Source organism: Phoca vitulina, unplaced genomic scaffold, assembly GCF_004348235.1.
Source record: "Phoca vitulina isolate PV1807 unplaced genomic scaffold, GSC_HSeal_1.0 scaffold5, whole genome shotgun sequence".
NCBI classification, from domain to species: Eukaryota; Metazoa; Chordata; class Mammalia; order Carnivora; family Phocidae; genus Phoca; species Phoca vitulina.
In genome coordinates, this window is record NW_022589708.1 from 68449698 (window position 1) to 68467077 (window position 17380).

The following is a 17380-nucleotide window of genomic DNA, read 5'->3' on the forward strand; positions in this document are numbered from 1 at the left end:
ATAAAAAAAAATTAATAGAGGAGCAATATTCAAATACATGATATCCTTATTAGTACAAAAATGCAAATTTCCTTTTTTTTTTTTTTTTTTAAAGATTTTATTTATTTGACACAGAGAGAGAGAGCGAGAGCAGGAACACAAGCAGGGGGAGTGGGAAAGGGAGAAGCAGGCTTCCTGCCGAGGGGGGAGCCCGATGTGGGACTCGATCCCAGGACCCTGGGACCATGACCTGAGCCGAAGGCAGACGCTTAACGACTGAGCCACCCAGGCGCCCAAAAATGCAAATTTCTGAAATGCCTTGTAATTATACAGATTTCAGAAAAGTTACCTCCATTTAGCATAGTTTACAAATTAATGATGCTTACCTAAGTTCTCAAAACATTAAAAAACAAAAGAACATCAAAGTCAAGTTCAAATCCAAATACCTGAAATATCTTTAGAATTGTTCTTAAACTAAAAAACTCATATTGCTTCTGGTAAACTGACTTTTAATAGGTGTTTCTAGACTAATAGGTATAAGGAGTAAAACTTCTAGCTTCAGAGTGTAACTTCCGGGATGATGAATTGAAAGAAGATGACTTTACCCATCACAGTAACCAAAAAACAGGATTTTTTTCTCCCCATATACATAAAACTGATTTTTTTCATCAAAGAACATCTAGGCATATTTGCTATTATGGGTATGTAATACCTGTTAAGTCCTTTGCTAAATCAGGATGGTTCATGAGACAATGACTAGCAAACTTCACACATTCCAGGCGGATTGGTACATGGATGTCATTAAACCTGATAAAATATAAAGGCACAGAATGATCTTTAAAATAAGAGAAACAATTATGTGTTTAATCTATACTCAATTTATACTTATTTCTCTAATTAAAAGGAAAAAAAAGTTATGTAGAATAATTCAAAGCAAAGCTAGACTATTTCAACAAAGTTTTGATAAGCTATATATTTATGAATGCTTTAGAATGTCTATATTAAACCAGGACAACCTCTGTGAGAACTATGTACTTTTAAGAAGCATGTATAAACAATACACATTTGGCTGAAGCACAAAAATTAGAATGACAAGATTTTTCCTATAAATATTATTCTTTTAAATATGTATGTTTTTATAAGCCTATGTGTGTGCATAGGTCATAGGTACATTATATAAATCCCAAACTATGTCTGAAAAGAAATACTTTCTTCAAAGTATTCTTTCTTAAATGTAGGGCATTCACAAAAGTGTGGCAGATCTTGCACTAAACCCCGTATTATTTTACATGACTCGAAAACTGAGCCCAAATTAACTCCTATCCAGGTAACCATCACATTTCCACTAATACCAAAGCCAATTTTTACATGAAGAAGTAAATATCTTAGTATATATCTCTAAAATATCAAAACTCTTTAAAAGACATGTTATTTAATTATCTTTTAATTTCGTATTTCTCCTCCATCTTTTTTCTCCTTATAATTTATTTGGTGAAGCAACTGTTCTGTGTTTGTGTATGTAGTGTTTTTCCACAGTTTAGATTTTGCTAATCTGTATTATCCTGGTTTCAATTAATAGGCTCCCCTTCTCTCCTAAATCTTACAAACTGTTAGATCTAGATACTTAATCATATCCAGATTCACTGTTTTAGCAAGATTATTTCATAGATGGAATCCTGTTCCTCCATCATAAAGCCCATGATGCCTAGTTGTCTCTAAACCATTGTTGTTGAAAGCCTATATACATTAGTTCATCCTGGACTACAAAAGAGTGATTTTTAAAAAAATCTTGTTAAGTAACAACAAAAACACCAAAGTAAAGTGAGAATTTTCCATTCAATATTTTCATATATCTTATTCTGTAATATCAAAAGGTTTCCAAATCTTCTATCACCCAATACCATAACAAATTTAGTATTATAAAGGAGAAAAAAATCTTCAAAATAAGTGCCAAATTATTCATAAAAGCTTATTATAAGAAAAAAATGCTCTATGAAGTATACTCAAAAAAAAGTTATGACATTTAGCCTATGGTCTCATATAAAGTTTCCAGAGTGTTTTGAATCTAAGTACTCCATCCCTATGTACTTTACCATTTTTCAACTAAACATGTACCATTTAACCATTATAAATAAATATAATAAGACCTCTTTAAAAAATACTCTAGCTCCTTAAAAGTGATAATAATCTGTGAGTTTCAGTTTTAGGTCATTAAGTTTAAAAGGAAAGGAAAAATTACAATGTAATGGAAATGTGACAAATTTTAACCTATAAAATAAAGTCTGGGTAATCCAAGTCCTGATTTAAAGATATAGTAAATGTCTATAAGTAAAAACTGTATTTTTGTTTTACCACATTAAGTGGACTTTAAATTGAGTGGTACAATTTAATTAAACATGTAAGCTATTCTGCTCTACTGCCCAAGAACTTTCCAGTGTATTTAAAGGAAAAAAGTCTAGAAATCAAACTCAAAATGACAACGGGCTAAAATTTATTTATTTAACGCACCTTGTCAAATATTATTGAGCTACATAAGAGATAAGAAATCAGATTAAGAATTTAGCACTTAGCAAGCATTTATAAAATTTTATACTTCATTTAACAAATTAGAAAAATAAGGCCAAAAGAGAATAAATTTATTATAATCATTGACAGTTCTAGTATTAAGATAGAAAGAAAACTGGTTATAACATGCAAATATTTCAATATGAAAAGAAAGTAAGTTTTTAAATCCTATTTGTGACTTAATTGCATTATTTGTTATGAGAAAAATTTAAGCAGAGGAAAAAAATTCTCCTTTATCTTCTGGGTCAAAGTAGGTTTCAGCCAGGGCACTTTAAGTGGTTTTAATATATTCAAGGTCAGGGATACCTTTAGAAACATAATGAAATGAACTCTTCTCATAGAAAAAAAGAAATATACAAACACACTCAAAATTTTGCAACCAATTTCAGGTTTGTGGACATTAAAAGCATATATGGAACCCAGGTTATCACTTCCTTTAAAAGAGAAATGTACAAAGGAGGTTAGGAGGAAGACATACATATCATTTATTTATTCATTCTGTAGATACCCTTGTCCTTATAATAGCTCACAATGATTTATTTTCAGTTGGAATGAATCACTTCTATGTAATAACACATTTTAATTTCATGATTATAATACTTTTTGAGATAGCTTTTTAAGCATATCATCTTTCAAAAATTACTAAGAGCAAAATAAGATGAAAAGAGAAAGGGAAATTGTAAATATGGCCAATCAGTACTAACACTCAAAAATTTCAAAATATAAAACCTTCATTTTTATAATTTCAGGAAAATATTAAATATGGATGACATTTTTAAATAATATAAATAGACAGAATCATATATTACTTTTAAAAAGGACACCAAAATCATATACCTGCCCAAGTAACACTGCCAAAGTGGTTTGTTTTGAGAAGCTAATTCTGAATCCTTCGCACCGAACATTTTTGCCAGTAGTTTAACAACTTGTAGGCGTTCCTCATTATCGTTGCTCTAAAACAAAACACAAACAGCTTTAAAACCATCAGGTAGATATTGTCATTATAATTTTCCCATGATTTTCCTCATCACCCAATTCCACAGAAAAACTTTCATGAACTCCAGATGGAAAAAAAATGCTCAACATACTTTGCAAAAAATAAATAATTAATCATCTTGTTAAAGCATACTTCCTACATGAAAATACATCCCAAAGTTCGATTAAATGTTAGAGGCCCCTCTTAAATTTGAGGCTTATTTCCATTCACAGTCAAATTCAAAAACTAACTACACATGAAAGCTCTGCAAACCTCTGAAAAACTGTGGTTTTTACAAACAGACACGGAGAGGCCAGGCCTACAGTAAACAGAAAATTCTGTATCATTGTACTGGTTAAGCTCTTTGTAGAAGTAAATATGTGAAGTCTCCCAAAAGGAGAATCAGTTCACCTACACATACCAGATTCATAATGGAGTTCAACAATACGATGAAGCCTTGCACGTGCAAAAACTAATTTCTGCTTTATTTACTCTATTATGGGTAGCATGGAGACAAGAACTCAATTTTTTAAAATTTTTATTGTTATGCTAATCACCATACATTACATCATTAGTTTTTGATGTAGTGTTCCATGATTCATTGTTTGTGTATAACACCCAGTGCTCTGTGCAGAACATGCCCCCCTTAATACCCATCACCAGGCTAACCCAACCTCCCACCCCCTCCCCTCTAGAACCCTCAGTTTGTTTCTCAGAGTCCATCGTCTCTCATGGTTTGTCTCCCCCTCTGATTTCCCCCCCTTCATTTTTCCCCTCCTGCTATCTTTTTTTTTTTTTTTTAACATATATTGTATTATTTGTTTCAGAGGTACAGATCTGTGATTCAACAGTCTTGCACAGTTCACAGTGCTCACCATAGCACATACCCTCCCCAGTGTCTATCACCCAGCCACCCCATCCCTCCCACCCCCCACCATTCCAGCAACCCTCAGCAAAAGAAACAGTCAACAAAACCAAAAGACAACCGACAGAATGGGAGAAGATATTTGCAAATAACATATCAGATAAAGGGCTAGTATCCAAAATCTATAAAGAACTTCTTAAACTCAACACCCAAAGAACAAATGATCCAATCAAGAAATGGGCAGAAGACATGAACAGACATTTTTCCAAAGAAGACATCCAAATGGCCAACAGACACATGAAAAAGTACTCAACGTCGCTCGGCATCAGGGAAATCCAAATCAAAATCTCAATGAGATACCACCTCACACCAGTCAGAATGGCTGAAATTAACAAGTCAGGAAAAGAACTCAATTTTATTATTGATTTTGGTACCTCTAACAAATGACACAATGGTTAAATGACTGAGCCAACCACAATACTACACCTGAACATAAAATGTGACCATATCAAAAAACACCGATACTCAAAGTGCTACGAAGACACTGTACACCTTTTCTTTTTTTTTTTTTTTAAACCAATGCCTCAGCCTAGCATTAAGAGCTCCCATAATATGACCTAACTCATCTCTATTATTTCTCTCATTATTCCTCTAAATAAGTACTTTTCAACCCTGGGGGCACATCAGAATAACCTCTAAATGTGGTATATGTACACACACACACACACACACACACACACACACACAGGAATATTACCCAGTCATCAAAAAGAATGAAACCTTGACAAATGCAATGATGTGAATGGAGCTAGAGTGTATTATGCTAAGTGAAATAAATCAGTCAGAGAAAGACAAATACCATATGGTTTCACTCATATCTGGAATTTAGGAAATAAAACAGATGAACATACGGGAAGGAGAAAAAAAAAGAGAGAGAGGGAAGCAAACCATAAGAAACTCTTAATGACAGAACAAACTGAGGGTTAATGGAGGAAGATGGGTGGGGGATGGGCTAGATGGGGGATGGGTATTCAGGAGGGTACTTGTTCTTATGAGCACTGGATATTGTATCTAAATCATGAATCACTAAATTCTACTCCTGAAACCAATATTACACTATATGTTACCTAGAATTTAAATAAAAATTTGGAGGAAAAAAATAAAAATAATAGTAAAACAGGTTTGTTTCCCATGATTACGAGTCTCTTGTGGTTTGTCTCCCTCTCTGGATTCATCTGGTTTTATTTTTTCCTCTCTTCTCCTATGATCCTCTGTTTTGTTTCTTAAATTCCACATATCAGTTAGTTCATATGATACTTTTTTTCTCTGACTTATTTCACTTAGCATAATACCCTCTTAGTTCTATCAACGTCATTGCAAATGGCAAGATTTCATTTTTTTGATGGCTGAGTACTATTCCACTGTGTATATATACCACATCATCTTTACGCATTCATCTTTTGATGGACATCTGGGCTCTTTCCAGTTTGGCTATTGTAGACACTGCTGCTATAAACATTGGGGTGCAGGTGCCCCTTCGGATCACTACATTTGTATCTTTGGGGTAAGTACCCAGTAGGGCAATTGCTGGGTTGTAGGGTAGCTCTATTTTCAACTTTTTGAGGAACCTCCATACTGTTTTCCAGAGTGGCTGCACCAGCTTACATTCCCATCAACAGCGTAGGAGGGCTCCCCTTTCTCCGCATCCTCGCCAACATCTGTTGTTTCCGGACTTGTTAATTTTAGCCATTCTGACTGGTGTGAGGTGGTATCTCATTGTGGTTTTGATTTGTATTTCCCTGATGCCAAGTAATGTTGAGCATTTTTTCATGTGTCTGTTGGCCATTTGGATGTGTTCTTTGGAGAAATATCTTTTGCCCATTTCTTGGATTATTTGTTCTTTGGGTGCTGAGTTTGATAAGTTCTTTATAGATTTTGGGTACTAGCCCTTTATCTGATATGTCATTTGCCAATATCTTCTCCCAAAAGAGGAAAAAATAAAACAAGATGAAACCAGAGAGGGAGACAAACTATAAAAGACTCTTAATCATAGGAAACAAACTGAGGGTTGCTGGAGGGGAGGGAGCTGGAGGGATGGGGTAACAGGGTGATGGACATTAAGGAGAGCATGTGATGTAATGAGCACTGGGTATTATAGAAGCCTGATGAATCACTGACCTCTACCTCCGAAACCAATAATACATTATATGTTAATTAATTGAATTTAAATTTAAAAAAAATCTGTCCATGACTATTCATAATAGCACTATTCATAATACATAGCAGCATTATTTATAATAGCAAAGGGTGGAAACAACATAATGTCCATCAACTGATAAAATATGGTATATCCATACAATGAAATATGATTTAGCAATAAAAAAGAATGAATTACTGACACAAACTGCAACATGGAAGAACCATGAAAACTTTATGCTAAGTTAAAGACTGCAGTCACAAAAGACTACATATGCTATGGTCCCATTTATAAAAATGTCTAGAATAGGTAATCTATAGGGAAAGAAAGTAAATTAGTGATTGTCTTGAGCTGGGGTTCCTGGGGGAATGGAAGGTCACCACTAATATAAGATTTCTTTTGGGGGATGATAAAAATGTTCTAAAATTAATTGTCATGACAGTTGCATGACTCTGTGAATATGTTAAAAAATAATGAATTGTATACTTTAAATGGGTGATTTTTATGGTATGTGAATATCTGGATAAAGCTATTACAAAAAGAAAAATAAAACAATCTAAAAAAATGACCTCTAAAGCTCTAAAAAAACCAAAAAACCAAACAAAACAAAACAAAAAACAAACACAAAAAGTGAACTGGATTCTACTGCCAAAAATTCTGATCAAAACAACTCCTCTGGTTTAATGCCCGGACATCTGTTTGTTTACTAAGGCTCCACAGGTGAAGATTCTAATGTGCAGCCAGGGATGATTTAAACTTACTTTATGCCACTATCCAACTATAAAATTCTTTGTGTTCCACAAATTCACCCAGCAACTTCCTAACTATATGTTTCTATATGTTTCCTTTGTCATGTTGTTCTTTATCTTAGCACACTTACAATATCTGGCTTATTAAATCTGAATTTTTTTCCTCTTCTGTGCTAGATGTTAAACTTGCTGAAAACAGGGATGGTAATTCCTTACTTTTATATTTCTTACAGTATTCACTATTTTTATTAAAGAAAATCAGACCGGGGCGCCTGGGTGACTCAGTCGGTTAAGCGTCTGCCTTCGGCTCAGGTCATCTCAGGATCCTGGGATGGAGCCCCGCGCATCAGGCTCCTTGCTCAGTGGGGAGCCTGCTTCTCCCTCTCCCTCTGCCTGCTGCTCTGCCTACTTGTGCTCTCTACCTCTCTGTCAAATAAATAAATAAAATCTTTAAAAAACAAACAAAAAAAAGAAAATCAGACCAATAAAAAAATTAAAAGTATGACTGCCTTCTGCCTCATCAAAACTGCTAACTACATGGGAAAATATGGGTCAGGCAGGCCAGTGAATCAAGTGGTTCACTGGAGAAATACACCAAAAATACACCCCAGAATAAAACGAGAATAATCACTTGCTAGTTTTGTGGGGTATTCACACTACAAATACGGATTGTTTATTTTCTTGTTTTGAAAGAGACAAATAAAATTTTTACAAACAAGAAATATAACATGGAAATCATTTAAGAATTTCTCTGGGTGTTACATCAGGTTTCATCTAAGATGATTAATTATAACCAGCTTTTTTAAATCTTCCTGTAATAATCTGAAAGAGCAAAGACTATTCCCCAAATCTACAAATGAAACTCAATTTTATGGCATAATTTAATGTCAAGGCAATAGGAACATGCCACCAAAAGATTCCAGAGAACTACGTGAAGAGTAATAGAGCTTTCAACATAGGCATAAGATAATATGCACATAGGGAAAATATTTCACATGTGGGTAACAGACCCTAAACCATTTTTATGGCCTAATGAAGGGGTCTTGGGAACCACTATAAACTGTGCCTTGAAAAGAAGCTAGACCTCAAAAGTTAGTCACAATCTAGAATTTATCTGGAAATTATCTGAAGGAAAATACCATCATTAAAAAGTGGCTACTATCTGCTAGGCACCATGCCAGGCATTGCAGATAAACAAAGAGGTAAGGTACAAACATGTAAATAAATAACAGTAATACACCACTTCATCTGTAGCATTCAGCTAAAACTACCATAAGAATTAGAAAGCAACAAATAATGCTCTTTGCTAATCTGGTTGACAGAATCATAATATTTTTAAAATAGTTACCTTTAGTTTAAATTCAAGTTGGGGTAAAACTGAGAGCAGCAAATGACTATCAATATTATAGAGCTCCAAAATTAAGTCAAAGACATGCTCTGACAAATCGCTGATAGATGTTTTCCCAAGCATCAGAACCTGATTAAAAAACTTATGAGAAAGAAGATTTATCATTAATAGAAATGCCATAGATAAAATGAATTTTCTAAAATCTTAATTATCATTAAATTAAATTCATCATTATTCTACACAAAGTCAAACTAGGGTTATCAAAACATTTTTAACAGTAAGTGGAAAACAACTACAGGCTAGTTTACCTTGCGCATGAAATTCACCTCATATACAATAAAAGATAATTTGTACTAACTTATCAATTAGCTTATCAATCAACACTCTATCAAATGCACTATTTTTCCCATTATGGTACTTACTACATTTTATACTGTAATATGGTTATATTTGTGTACATGTCTTAATTTCCCTACTATATAAATTTCTTAAAGTCAAGGGATCACATCTTGTTCACCTTGTATGGGAGACAAGAGCATTAAAGACAAAATCTTGCACCTTCATAGAAGGGGCTGATTCCATTTTTAAAATATGTAATTTTACATTTATAATGCAAAACAACCTCTTTCTAATCCTTGTCTTCTTTTATATTCTGATAAACAGTGTGTACATATGTACAAAGTTTACAGCACTAATTAAAATCCAATTAAAAGCATACACACACGCACACACACAGAAAATCCAAATTTGAACAATTTTGTTTCTATAAGAAACCAGCTATAACTAGTTTCCACATTCAGATCATCTACCATATTACTACTAAAACTGATAAAGATACATGGCATAATGGTCCAGTTCCTTTCTATGTAAAGTCTTCCAAATTCATAAAAAGTTAACCCAGAGCATATGCCACATATTCTCAACAGTATCTTCTGCCTCCTTGAAGAAGTAGTTTAAGAATTTTTTACGCCACATAAGCCCTGATCTCTCCTCTCAGTTAACAGTTAATACAACCTGGCTTACTATATGGAAAGTACAAAGTCAAATATTTCACATTTCTATGTCTTTTCTGCTTGCTTTAACTCTTAGATTATTCTTAAATGAAGTTTCTTATGTCTATGAACCTGTACAAACTACCTAGCCATGAAGGGGTGAAAAGACCAAATTCTATTCTACTATTCTTTCTTCACCTGTTTGTTGTCCTTGTTTATCAATGTTGTAGGAAAAGAATTTAATGACATCAAAGGCTAAATTCTCATTCAGACTCAAAATAAAATGACTCTGTTTCCATTCATAAATTTCCTGTTTAAAAATAGTAAATCTAACCTTTCCTTTAACAAGACCACAATAATCCTTTCCAATCTCGTCACCTTGTCACATGATGTAATTGTCCTCTTTATCAGTCTGGGGAAACCACATTTGAAAATTTAAAAAAAAATGCTGTAGTCTATTAAGTGTACCATAGCATCATGTCTTTTAAAAAAAACATATACATACAGTAATTAAAAAATACTTTATTGCTGGGGCGCCTATGTGGCTCAGTCGGTTCAGTGTCCCGACTCCTGATTTTGTCTCAGGTCATGAGATCGAGCCCCACATTGTGGAGCCTGCTTAAGATTCTCTCTCTGCCCCTCCCCACCTGCTTGCTCACACGCATGCACACTCTCTCTCAAAAAAAAAAAAAAGTTCCGATGAAAAATAAAATTACCAAGAAGTGATTCATTCAGAAAATTTTTTGATATGTCACTAAATACTTTTTGTTTCTGATAATTTGATCTTTTCAAAAAATACATATGCTTTTTAGTTTCTTGTCAAGTGAGAACAAATTTTATTTTTAATACTCTATAATAACCTAAAATAATAATCTAAAATAATCACCACAGTGATTTAAGTCCTAAATATGTAAGAATCACTATAAAGAACAAACTTGCATGTGTCTATATCATATCCCTGATAGTGAAAAAAAATAAGTAAAAAAGAGATAGAAATGTGGTTATTATTACCTCAGTATCCTACCTGTACTTTTACTTGCTAATTCTCTACTAGAAAGACAAATGAATAATGGCTACTATATGTACAAATTCAAAAAAGCTGAGAATATTTTTTTAAGCTGAGAATATTTTAATATTGTAATTCATTCTATACTATAAGACAATTAAGTTCACTAGATCAAAATTTGAGGTAGAAAAAAAAAGATGTATAAGGGAACAAAAGAGGGAAAAAAAGCAACTCTTAATGACTTCTTAGCTAATCATCAAATAAAGCAAGGAACAAGAAAACAAGAGATCAAACAATGGACAAAGTACTGGGAATATACAATTGGAAGTGTGCTCGGACCATTCTAATCTTGTGCCTCTCGCCCCTCAACTTCCGATAAAGATACCACAAGAAAATATGGAGAGGCAGTTCTACTTCTGCAGGCAAGAACTAAGAACAGGCAATTAACATAAGCTTTAGTGACAGGGAAATGTAAACACCTGAGATGGCTAAAAATATTTCTCTGGTCCTTTTTCTTTTAGCTCTAATTATAAGTATTTTCAAACATAAACATATGATGAGAAAATAGTATAATGAAATCCAGCTAATCACCTAGCTCCAACAAATACCATTATTCCATCTTGGACCTTTTTTTCTTTTATTATCCAAATATTTCTTTCCCCAATTCTAGAAAACATACTGACATGGTATAGTGTTATTTCTTTTTTGTTTTGTTTTGTTTTTTGTTTTTTTTGTCGTCCCCCCCTCCCCCAATAAAAACACCATCAAAAAAATTTAAGTATTCCCCTAAAAAACATCTGGCTTGGCAATACCAATTTAAGTAAGTGACCACCAGGAGGAGCTCACCTAGTGTATCTAATGGGCCATGGAGATAGTCATTCAGATGCACTTGAAGCAAAGGAAAAGGGAAGGCTAATTAATCACACACAGAATGCTTATGTCTGGGGTCTACACACTTCAAAAGCCATTAGGTCAATAATGAAAAAAACTCAACCCACTCAATCCAACCAATTTATTCTGGCCAATACCCAAGATTCACAAAACTTGCAGAAATCATTATTTAGAATTCCCTGACAATTTGGAGCCATTAAAATAGATTACACAATTTGTCCAGCTTCTGAAAGTTCACCCTCCAAAACAATTTCCTTACAAATCAAATACATTTTTCCAAATCGTCATGTGTTTAGAATTATTTAAGGTCATAAGCCAGAAACAAAAACTGGGATTTACCAAGGTACTGTTCTATAAAGTTTGTTACTTTTTCAAAGCACATCTTTTCATGATGTATTTTATATATTGACTTTATTTTTTATATACTACAGGAAACATGCTCTGTCAATAAACTTCAGGAAAATTAAATACATGATTATACATGACTTTGTTTCTCACTTTTTTTCAAGAGACAGATTAACATCCTTTACGTATTTGAAGGTGGGTGAAAGTGTAAAGTAAGTAGTGAGAACTGCTACATAATTCCAGAGGCCAATATTAACACTGTGTTCTAGATTTGTTCCAGGAGGCACCATTCATGTGAATACATTCCATGTGAATGGTGCCCTCTAGAGTTGTGCAACTCAACAGAACTATGGGTGGAGAGAAAATAAAACTTAAAATAAGCTTTTATCAGTGTACCTATCAGCTAAAATACATTTCTTCTGAAAATAGCTAAAAGATGGTCAATTGTAAATAAGTAGATTTGGAATGATATTGAAAGGGCTCACATCATCGCAATTCTTCCCCTTTTTCAGAAAAGGTTGATGTACATGAAATCTACCCCAGGGACAGCAAGATAGACAACTGTCACCAAATTGCTACCATTCATTCTTGCCTTCAACTTTAGAGTCTTGATATTAATTCATATCTACTTCTTGTATAAATCAATTTAATCTCCAAAAAGCTGTAACTTCCCTGAATAATGAGAAGTTCCATATGTTTTATCTAATTACATTTAGCTTATTTGTAACACTAGAAACAAGCAGTGTATCTTGCTAACCAAAATAAGACCTATTTTAGTTCTTAGGCAATCTGAAAGAAGCAAATGAATGAACAAACGAGATGAGAGCTAACCTTCCATATAATAATAAGTAAGAATAATTTTAAATAAGGAGAAAGAAAATATATTATTTAATGATTAAAACAATACAAAATTTAAAAGTATGTACTACCTGCCAAAATTTTGCTTCTAGCTGTCTTTAAAATGTTGGCTAATCCTTCTGACAACTAATTACGAAAAAGACTTACATTGGTAATATATGGTTCAATAGCTTGAGCTGTCCTCTTCAGTAAAGCCTTTGCCAAATCATATGCTTGCTTGTTTAAATTCTGAAAAACATAAACAATATCTATATTACGTATCTCTAACTATGAAAAACAAAATATTACCTGTATTCCAAAAGCTACTCCTGAGTAAATGAATGAGAAAACTAAACTCAATTAGAACAAAAGAGAAGGCAAAGCCACTTTTCTTCTTTTAAGACTAACTGGTTTACCTACATCATAAGATCCCTTCCAAGAAAGGATAATTACATTTTCTTCCTATCTCATTCACAGCATAAGGTAAACCACAGAAAAGACCAATAAATGTTTATTAGATAGAAGAGGAGACAGTCATTCTAAACCTAGTCCCGAAGTCAAATCAGTTCAGCTTAGTACAAATACACGCTGTTTTACCCCAGGTCCAGAAGAACCAAAACATCCTAAGAGAATGGACTGCGTTCTAATGTGAACAAGAATGGAGGGCCCACAGGTGGGGAAAAACAAGAGTTTGGGGCAGCTATGGGACAGATTTACTCAAGCACATCTCAGAGCATAGATAAGGCCAATGATACAATAAGAAACAACAAACAGTAAAATATGAAAAGAAAAAAGATACAAGAAAAAAAATCTTAAGAAAATGTTTCTAAGAGATTCTGATGATGACAAAAACAATCAAGACCAAAGATCTAAAAGAGAATTGCTATTCCAATTTAAAAACATTACAGAAAACAGGTACACTGCAGATATCCTGAAACTCACATTTAGCATATTTTTAGATTTACCTGCATTGATGCTTCTATTGAATTATTTCATTTGTAATTGCTGTTTAGTATTTTACCATATAATATACTACAGCTTATTTTCTCATTCTCCTACTCACAGACATTAAATTGTATGTCTTATACATGCTTCTTTGGGCATATAAGAAATAATTTTCTGTAAATTCCACCTCTACCATTTTTCATATGGGCTTTTTTGTCCTTATTTATTTATTCTATAAATTCTACACACTAAAACTTTGTCAATTTTATGTATAACATATCTTAGTCTGTATTTGTCTTTTCACAAGTTTATGGTATTTTAGAGATAGAGAAGTTTCTAGACTTAATGTAATCAAATATATCAATATTTTCCTATTTGGCTTGTGCTCGCTGTATCTTTCTTAAGAAATTCTCCTCCACAATGAGATTTAGATGTTGCTTTATATTTTCAAATAAAAATTTAAAGATTTGTTTTTCAGATTTAGAACTTTATTCTACCTGTAATTTATTTTTATGTATGGTGTAAAATAACATTATTTCCCATATGGATATTTGATTGTCCTAAAACAAGTCATTAAATAGTCTGTTATTCCCTGCAGTGACCTATAATATCCACACTCTCAAGTTTCTATATAACTATGGAGCCACTTGTAAATTCTCCATTACTTCCATATGTCCCTTTGTCTATTACTGCCTGATTATAGTCAAAGGGATATATGGAAACAGTCCCCACTTTCTATTCCTCTCCAAAAATGGTTAGCTATTATTGGCCATTTGCTCTTCAATGTGAATTTTAAAATCAAGTTTGTCAAATCACCCACACATGTTCAGACTTTCTCTTTTGATTGGATTATCTATTCCTATGCAGAAATCTGGCATCATTATGATACTGAGTTTCCCATCCCATAAATATAACAAATCACACAGCATATTTAAGTCTTTATACTCTTTTTGTCAAGTATAATGATTTAACATAAAGTTGCACATTTTTGTGAAATTTCTAAGCAGCTCAAGTCTTTGTTAAAGCTACAAATTTATTAAATTATACGAACAGCTTTTCATATATTGAACTTATATCTAGCAACCTTGCAAAATTTGCTTATTTGTTCTAGTAACTTATCTGTATATGGTTTTGTGTTTTCTGCAGTCATATTAACTGCAAATAATTTCAGTTTATTTCTTCCTTCTGATCCTTTTATCTTTTATCTCATTTTATTCCACTAACTTAAGACCTTTAATGCTAATTAGAATGGCAATGTTGCCTTTTCCCTGAGTAGAAGTGTTACTAAACTTAAAAAAAAAAAAAAAAAAAGCTTCAGCATTTCACCATTAAGTACAGTATCATACATATCCTTATCATTTTATGGAAGTTGCTTTCTATTTCAAATCTGCTAAGAGGTTTTATCATAAATTATACTGAATTTTATCACATGGTTTTTTTCTACATCTATTGATATTTTTTCTTTGATCTGTTAAATTACATAAATATCTCCGTCTATGGTAAACATTTTCTAATGTTAACCCATCCTTATATTCCTAAAATAAAGCCAATTTGCTCATTATCAATATTAGTTTATACCATTCCAAATGTTATTATTTCATGTTGAATTTATGTGATTATAACTTTAGATTAAATTAGCCTATGATTCTTCTTACTTGCTTAGTTTTGTCTAGTTTCCCTATGAAGATTATATTCCACTTATAAGGTGAACTGTGGAGCATTTCTTCCTTTTCTATAATTTGGAAAAGTTTGATTGATATAAAGATTGTAATGCTACTCAAATGATTAGTAGGTAATCTCCTGACTCAGTTTAAGTTCTTTTGTGGTAGGTTTGTGTTCTGCTGCTGTTGCTTCCATTTAGGTTGCTATTGTTGTTTGGGAGGAAGGGATTTTGTTCATTTTATGAATATGGTTTTTAAAACCAATTAGATTTCTTTTGCTGGTTAAAGGTTATTCGAGATTTTTCTCTCAAGACAAATTTGGCAAGTTATATTTTCTAGGAATTTCTTTTACCTAATTCCAAATATGTTACCATAAAATATTCTTCATGGGATTTTCTTTTTATTTTTTTAATGGCTGCTGTTCCCATTTCATTCTAAAACTGTATATTGATACTGAGATCTCCTTTTTCCTGATTCAACTTGCCAAGGATTTGCTTATTTAATACATTTTTCAAATGGCCAGCTTTGAGGTTTTGTGAAATGTCACTATATTTTTTTTTTTAAATTTTATTTTTTTGAGAGAAAGTGAGAGAGAGACAGAGAGAGAGAGCATGAGCCAGGGGAGGGACAAAGAAGCAGACTCCCTGCTGAGCAGGGAGCCCAATGCGGGACTCAATCCCAGGACTCCAAGATCATGACCTGAGCTGAAGGCACATGCTTAACCAACTGAGCCACCCAAGTACCCGTCACTATATTTTCTATTTCATTGATTTCTGTATTTCCTTCTTTTCTTCCTTACATACTCTGTATATTCTGATATTTTTATAACTTCTTGGACATTTAGCTAATAAAATTAGATTTAAAAAACATTTTAAGTTGTATCCCACAAGTTTTAATATGTATCATTTTAATTCTCATTTCTAAATATTTTATAATCACCATTATGACTTATTCTTTTGATAAATTATGGTTGCTATAAACTTGTTTTTGTTTCAAATCCTCAATATGCTTTTTATAAACTACTGATCTACTTAATTTATAATCACTGGGAGAAGTGATTTAAAATGGCCCACCAAGTTGTGAGTGTTTTTTTCTCCTTATAATTCTTTCAATTTATACTTTATATATTTCCAGCCTATGTACATGCAAGTTTGAATACCTTCCTGAGAACTAAACCATTTATCCTTCTACAAATTCCTTCTTTACCCAGTAAAGACGATTACATCTAATATCAGTACAAGCTGCTTCAGTTTTCTTTCGTTTAGTACATTCCTGGCAAGGCTTTTTTCCATCTTTTTAAAAGCTCTCAACCTTTTTGTAACAGTATTTTGTTCTTATCTCTTATTGAACAGCTGGATTATTTTCAATCAAATCTGACAATCTGTTTTAAGTAGTAAATTTAGACCATTTATATTTATTGTAATTCCTTTTACTATAATCCTGAAAATTTTAATATGAATACTTCATTTCAAGTTAGAAGTTAATCAATAGCTCTATACTCCTGATCACCACCAAGATTAGATCACTCATTAACTCCATTAAGCCAGTCAATCTTATACATTTTTTGCATCCAGTAGTTCAGGACCATTTTGTTAATCTCTTTAATTAATCATTATAATTATTACTGCTACTATTTTTTTTATAGATCAGTTCTTATTTTTTTTGTTCACCATTATTTCTTCTTCCTTGCTTCTATTAATTCAATTTCCATCATTCTACAGTACTCACATAGTAGTTCTTTCATGAAGAATCTTGACAAGTGAATAATGTCTTAATTTCACTCAAACTGGATAGGCAACCACACACATATACACATAAATGCACAATTATTTTTTCTTAGCATTTTGGAAATATAGTTCCATTATCTTCTGGCATCTATCCTTGCCACTGAGAAGTGAGCAATCATTTTAATCATTATTCTTTGGTGAGAGCTATGCCTTTTCCCTCTGGGTGCTTTACAGATTGTCTCTGGTTTGGTGTTCTACAACCTCTCCAGGATGTTCCTGGACTGGGATTTATTTTTA

At 32.7% G+C, this 17380-nt stretch overlaps 1 protein-coding gene across 5 annotated transcripts in view; it reads right to left on the bottom strand.

Moving 5' to 3' along the window:
- Positions 1–17380, bottom strand: part of PDS5B (PDS5 cohesin associated factor B) — a 190799-nt gene that overhangs the window by 95367 nt on the left and 78052 nt on the right. For all 5 annotated transcript variants that reach the window (XM_032403217.1, XM_032403215.1, XM_032403214.1 and 2 more), the window contains exons 7-10: positions 12919–12999; positions 8680–8820; positions 3382–3497; positions 692–786 (exon numbers count right to left, since the gene is read on the bottom strand). In XM_032403217.1, coding sequence (XP_032259108.1) covers positions 692–786; positions 3382–3497; positions 8680–8820; positions 12919–12999 — 433 coding nt within the window. The remainder of the gene's footprint in view (positions 1–691; positions 787–3381; positions 3498–8679; positions 8821–12918; positions 13000–17380) is intronic.